The sequence below is a fragment of the Charadrius vociferus genome, unplaced genomic scaffold (genome assembly GCF_000708025.1).
Source record: "Charadrius vociferus isolate BGI_N301 unplaced genomic scaffold, ASM70802v2 scaffold55, whole genome shotgun sequence".
Lineage (NCBI taxonomy): Eukaryota > Metazoa > Chordata > Aves > Charadriiformes > Charadriidae > Charadrius > Charadrius vociferus.
In genome coordinates, this window is record NW_009648444.1 from 2667515 (window position 1) to 2678459 (window position 10945).

Here is a 10945-nt window from a genome sequence, read left to right on the forward strand (position 1 = left end):
GCAAGGAAGACCTGAATGTCAAGGTTGTAAGTAATCAAACCACTGAAATAATGGCAAAATGATCTGGGGGAGAAAGAGCGGGGCCTCTTTCCTACATCTGAAAGAAACAGGTGCAGGCTCCAAACCTGGAAGCAAAGCGGCCCTTTGAAGTCAAGAATAAAGTGATTAGTAAACTGAAAGACCTCGGGTATGTTTTTATACCATGTTGTAGGAAGTATGTAATTCCCTTCCCTGGGTGGGATGCCTGGCACCTGGGGATGCCTCCCGTGTGTTCCCCCGTGTGTGGACAGGGGCCACCGGCGCCCCGCCGTGCTGCAGGGCGGCTGCAGCGCGCGCAGTGTTTGTCTGGGGATCGAGTGCCTCGTGTTGCAATGTGCAAGTCAAGTGCACAGCTTCAGGCCCCAGTTTTCGATATTGATTGGAACAAGTAGAAAGGATAGCAGTACATCTGTAACAGACATTTTCCTCCTTCTTTCTCACTTTCTTACCCAGTGCAAGGTTTTTCTTCCTTCTAATTAAAAGGATTTTTTTTTTCTTTCAATCAGAAACACTTTCTGTCCAAACTTCATGCACACCACCTTTGCTGGCTAGAGGTGAGGCAAGTAAAACACAGAGCTGACCGTCTGACTTGTAACTTCTGCAAGAATCTCTCCTAGTACAGTATTTGCCCTAATTAAAGTAACTTAGGGAATCATTTACAGGACAAAGTAAAGGGACCCTCTTAATGCATAAACCTGGTTGAAAAAATGAAATGTCTCGCACGTAGTGGTGGAGGGAAGGCTGCCATTGCAGCTCATGGGGTGGTGGGGGTAAAATTCTCAGTCCTCTGAGACCAAATGGTCATTTACTGAGCGCCTTAAAACTATTAGTTGTGTCTGCATTAAATAAATGTAGCTGAGTGTAACTGAAACTTGACAGATGCATGTTTTTCAGGAGGAAAAAAAAAGTTACTGTGTCAGTTCAACAGCAGAGTACTAATTTACTGCTGAGATGATGGTATCTACCAATTCTAATCTCAGTGCTGCTGGACTATCAGCAAGCTTCAGTGAGTTCAGCGTGATGCTTGTCACGCAAGTGTAGAAGTGAGGGAGAGCCCTGCTGTGCAGCCCTGCCGGCAGGCACGGTGCTGTGCTCTTCTGAACAGCCGATGGGCAAGAGAATGTGCGTTTCTATAAGCTCCGTTTGCAGCTAGGTGTAAACCACAGGGCTCACATTTAAATCCAAGGTCTTGTTCCCCTGTTTCGAGTTTTACTTGAGTGAAAAGATTTGAGGTTGTTTTTTAAGTATTTCTTAATTCGTATTTGAGAGTAGGGGTGAAAATGTGCATATGGAGAAACTGTGATTACCCACCACTTCTTAATCCCTGCCGCCTCCTGTAAGGTGCTTTACTTCTCCAAAAGAAATTCTTTTGTTTAAGCATGTTTTTCCTTTTCCCCACTCTTCCATGCTGGATACTTTTCTGCATCTTTGAGCACGGTCACCTGTTGCTCTTAAATTTTGCCTGGGGTTTGTTCACCTTGGCTTGTCTTGGCATCACAGGCTTTTCAGTCGTTCCCAGAAGAAGCTGTGTTGTCCTCTCTGTGAGATGTGAAAAGGCAGGAAACAACAGAGCAGATGGGTAAGAGGAGAGGAAAGGCGAGGCAGAAGCTACCTCTGGGAGCTGGATGCTCAGCTGGGCACCCCCAGTTGTAACTAATTTATCAGGGCGCAGCCTGTGCTTTGGGTGGAGATGGTAAGCGGTGCCTTGGTGAGGGCCACCCAGGGCACATGAGCAAAGTGCCCTTGTCTCGGGGACAGCCCGTGTTTTGGGAGAAGTGTGGCGGGCGGGTACGGTTTGGCTTCCCAGTGGCCTTGGCTGGGAGTGAGGTATGCCGGTGTTAGCAGCGCCTCTGAAGTGAGATCTAAGTGCACTGAAGAGAGAGCCGCTTATGTTAAAAGGTGGCTGGTGGGAACGTTCATTAATGGCAGGATTTTTTTTTTTCCAGAGAAGGCTAAAGGGGTGATAGACCTTTGTTACAGCGAGTGCATCTGTTGGTTCCAGCTGTCTGATGCATTAAAGTGCACCTGCGCACAGAAAAGAGCAGCACTTGGCGGCTGCAGCATGCTAGCCTGCCTCAAGACGTTCCCAGCTGGGAATATGCTGGGCGCCAGTGGTGAACATTAGAGGTTTTTTTTTTTGAGTTTTAAATTGCTGCTTCCCCCTTAGATTCTCAGCTATATGAACGTACAGAGTATAAGGGGAGCTTTCCCAAGGTGCGTGGCATTGATGGATGGGGTAACCAGGGCTGACAACAAACTTGGGGTCTTGAAGAAAGCTTGAAAAGCTTTCAAGTACCAATTGTCGCAGAAACATTTTGCAACTGTGGAGAGAGCAATTTCTGTCTCTTCCCACAGAAAAGAATATTTCAGGATTCAGTCCTGATACCCCTTGAAGTTAAAAGAAGTGAACATGAAAACAAGCTTTTGTCTGGTTCCTGCAAGAATGTATGTCCTGGTACTGATTCAGACGTGCTTTCTTGTTGCTTCCCTTTTCTCCAGATTACATGTGATTTAGATTATACATAAGGTTTTAGGCTTTTATAATTTTGTTTTTTCTTAATTGTAGAATCACTTAGGTTAGAAAAGACCTTTAAGATTTTCGAGTCCAACTGTCAACCTAGCACTGCCAAGTCTGTTGCTAAACCATGTCCCTAAGCACCACATCCACCTGTCTCTTAGATGCCCCCAGGGATGGTGACTCAACCACTTCCCTGGGCAGCCTGTTCCGATGCTTGACGACTCTTTTGGTGAAGAAAGTTTCCCTAATATCCAGTCTAAACCTCCCCTGGCACAATAATACTATCTGTTGGAGCATCCCACCACTTGAGAGTAACTTGAAATCAACTGAAAAATGCATAGGCAGGTACGGATAAATACCCCAAACTCCCCCTTGTCCTGCCTCTGCCGGGTGTGCATTTGTGCCTGTTACTCCAGCAGTGAGGAAATTCCAACAGTGAATACGCCACACTCATCTGTGTCCACAAACACCAGTAGGAAACCAGCAGCGATGCTCTCTACACCCTCTTCCTGCCTATATAAATGCCTCCCTACTTCACTGTAAACACAGATTTCATGGAGCAGTAGCCTGGGCGAGGTGGCTAGTGTCCCAGCCCGTTAGAGGCAAGAGTCAGAGCAGAACTAGGAATAAATGTGACGTGGAGCTCTCCTGATTTGCAGACCCTCGCGATGCGTTTTGTTTGAGCGTCGGGGAAGATGGAGGTGGGCTAAACCTGTGCGGCTGTGTGGGCCTGCTTCACTGAAAAGTTTGGGTTGTCCTGGTATGTCAGTGGATGCGTTCAATTTCTAAGCTGCTGAAGCGTGCAGCTTCCTCCATTTCTCCTAACGCGGTTTCAGATGGGAGTTCCCCAGGCGAGCGCTTCCCCCGGCCCTTCAACCATTGTCGGGTTCCTCTGGGGCTCTTGACCCGTGGCTGGTACTAAGGGCCACGTTTCAGTGCGCTGGCTTTGTTGTTAGCTGATAAAAATGACAGGGAAAGACAAGTTTCTGCAAGACAGACTTAGAGTGCATTAAATAAATATAAATTTTATTAAAAACACCCACATCTCAGCGTTATCAGGAATGATATAATAATAAACAGCTTTCAAATAACCTGCATTACATTACAATACTTACAGTATTTATAACCATCCTCGGATTCTTTTTATAGACATACCAAACATTTCATGAAAATGAATGAAACTAAAGTTAAAAAAAAAAAAAAAAAAAGTAGAACATAAGCATAGAAAATGCACACAGAAGTTCATTACCTTAGTGTCAAACTGCTAAAGTTTCCTACACAAGTTAACCACTAGCTTTAGAAGTGAACTTTATACCACTGTGCGTCAATCAAGATGAAAAATTCATTCAAGTAAAGTTGACACCACTCAGAAGCATCTTCAAGTATGGCTATAGTCAACCTGATAATCCTATACAAGCAATTTTAGGTCTGCTTTGTCATTCGTTCCAACTGAGGCAGGGTTCTGTACACCAAAAATTACAGTTTGGGTATTTACAATACGAAACTGATTCACCAACTAAGCTTCCTGCTCCGGCTGCCAGCAGTTTGGCAAATGACGGTGCACAGCATATTAACCAAACATCTACTATGGATTACATGAATAATATAGGACTTAAGGAAAAAAATAATCACCGAAAGATTAAGATTTATAAGGATTTAATTAATATGACATATAACCATCATTTATTTTTTTTTTTTAAAAAGGCGAAACTTTTGTTTCAATGAAGTGGGTAAAGTCACAGACTGAGAATTAAAAAACAAAATTGCCATAATAAATATTTGACCATTAAACCCAAAGGCCTCCTTTGATTTACTCGAGTTAGGTTGTGATTCTGTTAGATAAAATTTCTTTCGACCAAACTTAATCTTACAGTATATTGCACAAGATATATCTGGGACGTGGAGGTTTGCATGTTTAGGGAAGCCCTTGTACAGACTGTACCTTTTTATATTTTATCTTATTCATTACAGTATTCAAGAAGCCTTGTTTAGAGAGTGACTTGAACAACTCTAGCAAACAGTCACTTGCCAAACCCCTGCCTTACGTTTTTCCCTTTAATCAGCTCAGTGCATTCTACTTTCTTTTTGTTTATTCGTTTGAAACAGGCAAAACATTCTAAATCTCTTAAACACTTTCATTACAATAAAAAGAGCTAACGAATTTACAAAATTAGTTTTAGTTACATCAATACATGTACAAGAAAAAAATTAGAGAAGGGATTCAAAAGAAAAGCATTAAATCCCTGAAAAAAAACAAAACAAACAAAACAAAAACCCCAAGAATAATATATTTAACCTACAACAGCTTTACATACACACAGGTGACACGTTGGCATAGGAGAACATGAGCTGAAATATCCCTGAATTTTTAGAACCAAAAAAAAAAAAGTTGAAGTTCAAGTTATACTTGCTAAAATGTCAAGTATTGAGAGAGTTTTTTTTGTTTTGTTTTTTTTTTTGTTTTTTTTTTTTCAAAGGCTATTGGGGGAAAAAGATGGTATACAATATATAAACTTTCACACTCAGTTCCATATCCTATTGCCAAACTAGTGTTGAGGTATATGACAAGTAGGAACATCACTCAAACCTTTTAATGTATTTTTTAGCTCACATTATGATATATTTGTAGCAGGCTGAGTAGCACCATGATGTGAATTCAGCTCAAAACCCAAATATATATAGATTTAATATTTTTACAGTACTAAAATACTAAAGCATTGCATTAAAAAAAGTTTTGTTTACAATTTAATTTACTATACAACTCTCCTGCTTTTTTTTTTTTAATAGAAATTAATGATTTAAAACCACCACAGCAAGCCAGCTGCCTATTTTTTTTATTTTTCTATTTCATCAACGGAATCACACAGAACTAACCCTGTTTCATTCATCTTGTGTAGGCATCGGTCTGCTCAATCTTCCTGGAAAAGAGGACACTTGCACCGTGAAATGACTTACATCACAATGTACATAATTATCAACACAAAAGCAATCTGCCATTCAATATTTGAAGAGCATACAGATCTTTAAAAACAGCAGAAGCCCAAGCTAACTAGTTGTAGTCTGTCGCATGCTGCTAATTATTACCTGTGGTTAATATAAAATCCTTTCCTTAAAACTGTACATATTTGAGCAATGAACTTGTCATAATAATTGTAGAAAACAGTTTACAGTATAGCTGTGTGAGATGAGCACCAGAAAAACATGTGTTTTGTGTACTAAAGTATTCCCTTATATCCAGTAAGCCCCATTTTTGCCGTAACTGACTGTATTAAAAATGGATATGTAGCCCACTAGCAGATGCATGGCTAAAACAAAAGTATTTAAAAGCTTTTTTAGTTTAAAAAAATTATCTTTGCATTTTAAAATCAAAGTAAACTTTTTTTTTCTCTTTTTTTTTAATGTCTTAGTACCTTAGCATTGTTCAAGTCGCCAAGCTTAGGTAGACAAAGTGCTTTTGAAACACTATTTTAAAAAAAAATATCTCTCTCTCTATTTTATTGTCCTTTGCTAGGACTCGACTGGATGAGCAAAATCCAGAGGTCTTTGTAATTCCCGTATGTTAAAAAGTAAGCTTATTTTAACACCAGGTAAATTCAGTACATACATGGATGAAAAGGTCCTCCCTGTTGTTGAAGAACATTTGACTACATCATTGACATTTTGTTATAAAGGCATTAACTGTTCGACTGTTAAAATAAAGACACCATTCTCTTAGATAGCACCATGGTTTTAGAATATCCAAACAAATTCAGTGTTTTGCTGTCTATTCATTATGGTTTATACTTATCTACTTTGTTAAATAAAATCAAGAGACTAATAAGATTACAGTAAAAACTGCATGTTAAAAAGCCATAATTCCAGTATTTCAGTACATCATAGATTCAGCACCAGATGTTATTTTAAGATTCCTGCAGTTGTAATACTACAGGATTGGTTTTTTTAGGGTTTTTTTTTTGCTCCTGTTGCATGACTACGCAAACTTGATGACATTAAAAGTGGCCACAGATGTGCAAAACTGTAAGAAAAAAAAATACCTATTTGCAGATTATCTCTTTCAGTAATGGAGCCAGTGTTTTCAAATGTAAATTGTGAAACACTTTTATGTTTTGCTTTTGCTTTTGCATAGGATGCTTTGGTCTTGTTTCCTACGTGCCATCTGTGACCACTTAAAAATCAGTGGAAAATAAGTGCGCTAGTGAGATTACCTCTGTTTGCTGGTGTGCTGAGGCTTTTTCCACTGACGAGTTTTGTAAAAACACTGTTTTCTTCTTCACCCTTGCCTTCCCCAAAACCTAAAGAACAACTACCCTACCGACAAGGTGGTTTTTTCAAATGAGGTAACCAACAAAGGTGTGAAGTTAGATATATCGGTTGTAAGGCCCTGTAACCCGTGTAAAGGCATATGGAGATGTAGTTACTGTGGAGTCTGTGGTGACCGACAGTGTCCTTTGTGCAAGAGACTTGATGAAGCGCATGTACGTTGGCTCTGAGGGTTCGTGTGGCTCAGCAGGCTCCCGCTTCGCTTTTTTGCCGTAGGATTTCTGAGGCACGTAGTCTGGACCGTACTTTTCACACTCCTCTTCTTTCTCTCTGGCCTTCTCAGCCATCTTTGCCTCCCACAGAGCCAGACCGTGTTTTGGCTCATTCATGCTCTTGTGCTGGTAAAAGACGAGGGATATTCTGGTGGGATGGTTCCTGTTGGGATTTTTTAAGGGAGTTGTTGCGTGGAGCTCACGTTTCGCGCACTCTATGAGAATTGACCCATGAGATGGAGCAACTGCCACTCCTCCGATTTCTGGATCCAGAAAGCTCTGCTCGCTATCTGACCAGACTTCATCGGGATCCTCTGCTTTTTCTGGATTCAGCACATCAGTTTTATCTAAACCACCCTGGGGAGTAGTCCTATCATGGTTTTGGCCTGGAAGCATGTTCGACAAACCATTAACTGCGTGTGAAATAATTTCACTATCCTTATTCTGCAGATGCAGGGAATTAGGAGGACCACTAAACATACTTGGAGCAGAATGGTAGTCGTGTGCTAAATGTGGAAGGGGTTGCACGTGATGATGTTCACTGGTTTTACTCATGGAGGCATAATCCATGCTCGGATTACTCAAATTAGATTTTAACCTTGAGGCAACCTCCATAAAATGGCCATCAGCCTCATGGGTAGAGTAAGAGGAAAACGACCCCGCGTGGTGTACATTTGGTCTAATGGTGCAATTACTGAAGGAGTCTACCTGCATATTTTGGTTTCCGTAATTCAAGTACTTGGGACCAAAGCTCTGGTTATTCCCAAACCTATGCTGGTATAATGTTTGAATGGGTGGTAGGCTTAGTTTAGACATATGGTCTTGACTCTGGCAACTATACAAGTCCACGTGCTGATGCTGGGAAGAGTAGGAGCCCAAGTAAGAGGGGCAGTTGTCCATAGGCATGTTTCCATTGCATTGGTAGGGTGGATATTGGTTATTTTGACTTAAGGATCCTGAATAAGGGTTCATGGGACTGGAAGAATTCAAATAAGACCCTGCAGGCTGCGATGAGGTTGTGTAGAGGTTCATGGGATTGGACCCTCCATAGGGATCTGAAGTGTATGAAGAGCTTGGATAAGCATTGGCTGGATTAGGCAACCTTACATAGAGATTTGCAGAACCTGAACCCGAGTAAGAGTTAACAGGATTTGACTGAGGGTTGTTAGGGAGAGTGCGCTGTGGATGTTGCTGCTGCTGCTGCTGCTGTTGTGTGGCTAGTCCTGAAAGACGTAAAAGATCTGTAGATGTGAAAAGAAAAAAAAAAACCACACACAACAAACAAGCTTTTTTTTAAAAAAAAATCCAACAAACAACATTTATAGACTTTCATGATACATATCTATGAAATTGCTAAGAAAAGTATCATATGATACATTAACAGAGGTTCCCTTTCTCATATCTCAAATACCACCCTTTAAGAAGCTGAATAGATACTAAGGCTACTCATCCTTTTTGGCATGTATCCAGTAAGATCAGATGCTAGTGGCAACGGGGAAAAAGAGGACACTGCAATCTGTTCAGAGTCACATGCACAAAATCCAAAGAGTTGAATCATCAGTTAAGCAGCCCATGAAATGGAGCATCAAAGTGCTCCCAAACAGCCGTGCACAAGGTGACCTTCTTTTCCCCCAGAATAAATAATTCTTCTCATTTATATTAATAGAACTGTCTCAAAAAAGGTCCCCTTTATGTAGAAAAACCAATGGGGACATTCACTGATAGAACAGTTCAGTAACAAGTGAGATTAACCAAGTAAACAAGAGCAAAACCATCATTCATTAAAGGGAAATGGCTTCGTTTAATGGTTACAACCCTGGGGTCGTGGGACAGCTCACTTCTATTCATAGGTATTTCGGTGACCTTCTGTATGGCCTTGGATGTATTGCTTTTTTCCTCTCTGAGAAAGTTGTCATAACAGTAAAATAGTCATGATGAACTCCTTTGCTCAGACTCTCAAAATACTGACGAAAACTGCCAGGGATCGTTAAATGGATTTTTAAACTCTTACTCCACTATGGAAAAACCTGCTCTGCTTTTGGTCTTGAAGCAGAGTATACATAGTGGTGAAGAAGTTAGGCTTGAATCCCCTCAAATTAGGAGGTTCTCTTTAACAGTGACAGACAGTGAGTGACGTGTAGGTCATTCTTTCTTTGGTAGCAGCATCACAAGCTTCTTTTCATGGCTTCTGTAGCACTATTAGTCTTTTAAAGGTACTATACAATACACTGGATGGCAAGCAGAGTTTGCAAAAAGCACCAGATTTCTACAGGTGCTAACCATCCAACAGTGAAGGATTTCTTATACAATTTGCTGCTCCAATATTTATAAATACACAATATTGGCATTTGCTTTCAAGAATTCTCTCTCCCTTTTACTTCAAAATGCTCTTGGGCTGAGAACAATGGTTTTCTTGAGACTCATTATAAAGGGCTCTGATTTCTAGGAAGCTTACCCACTGTTGATAAAGATCCTGATCAGATTCACGTGTTTACCTGCTAGCTGCTTTGCATGACCTGCTGCCTCAGAGTTGCCTTGCTTGTTGCGTGCTGCAGCAGACTTCTCTCTTTCAGCTTTACTAGACCCATTCTCCAGGGAGGAAAGCTTTTCGGCAGCTGCCTTCTTTGCTTCTAGCTTCCTTTGCCGACATGTCTTAACAGGCTCTGCTAACATCCTTACTTTTCGGCGAAAGGAGGTAAGGACCTGGATGCTGCCATTCCTCTTCTTCTCCTCCTGGCCTTCAGTGCTTCCGAACTCATCCACATCAGAGACTTTGTATAACGGGAGCACGTGGAGCTGCTCATCTTCTGGTGTTTGGCCAATTTCACGATTGTCTTCTCTAGTTAGTGTGCAAACCTGTCAGAAAGGTGCGTTAGAGTGACTCTCTCAAACCAGTCTGAGAAGAAGAGATCTGAAATACCAGCTTGTGCATTTTACCTTGCCCTGCCGCTGTCGGCGTTGGCATCTGGCAAGTTATTTGTAAACTGTCAGGTTTTGTGCAATTTACGCATATCACAACAAGCCCGCAATTTCATTTCTTCCATTGCTCTGTTGGACAGTGTTAATAGGAACAGAAGGTATCTGTATCTATTTCTCGTACTTGTGCTGAAATGAACAGTACAGTTAGGGATTATCCTAACGTGAAACAAACCGTGTGATCCATTGTACTGTGGCCAGAGAGCTAAAACAGTGGAACCTGGAACTCACCTGAAGATTTTTTCACTATAACACATTAGCTAGCTATCTATTAGAAATAGTGTGCAATATAACATACTGCCATTGTATTTCACACCCCCTTACAATGGCAACTTCCAGGACTCTGCAAAGGAGCAAGTCACTGTAATGTTCATAATAAGATTTAAGGAAGTCACTGTTGTGTCATGCAGCATGCCCGCTGTGTTAGCTCCAGCTAAAACAGGTGTTGGGGAAGATCTCAGGGGAAAAAGATGCTGATACAGACATATTCTGTAGCAAAATCATTTCATCAGCCAGTTTTAGGAATAAAGCTCAGCTAGAAATATATATTGTATTGGTGGCGGGTGACTTGTCAATGAAGTCAGACCCTGGCAACAGGAAAAATTTGCTTGGTAATAAAAAAGAGATTCCCTTTGGTCATAATAAGAGCTGCACCGTGAATCTAGGTAGTTGCTTCAAATTACAACCAGGGTGATTATTCAAAATTGAAGATTATTCTTCTCACAATTTACCCTAAATGTATTGTCACAGAGGGAGTAGGCAGGGAACAGAAATAATCCAATACCCTTTGAAAACCAGCTGGCTTGCCTGGTATCTTCTACAGAACCTCTGCTGTACACGCTAGAGATCAGAGCTGAAGAGAGGAAAGGGTGCGTGTGCA

At 41.2% G+C, this 10945-nt stretch overlaps 1 protein-coding gene across 1 annotated transcript in view; it reads right to left on the bottom strand.

Annotated features, from left to right (window-relative positions):
• Window positions 1-5939: 5939 nt before the first annotated feature.
• Window positions 5940-10945, bottom strand: part of TET2 (tet methylcytosine dioxygenase 2) — a 21816-nt gene continuing 16810 nt past the window's right edge. Inside the window, exons 8-9 of the mRNA XM_009885502.1 lie at window positions 9585-9945; window positions 5940-8330 (exon numbers count right to left, since the gene is read on the bottom strand). Coding sequence (XP_009883804.1) covers window positions 6916-8330; window positions 9585-9945 — 1776 coding nt within the window. The 3' untranslated portion in view covers window positions 5940-6915. The remainder of the gene's footprint in view (window positions 8331-9584; window positions 9946-10945) is intronic.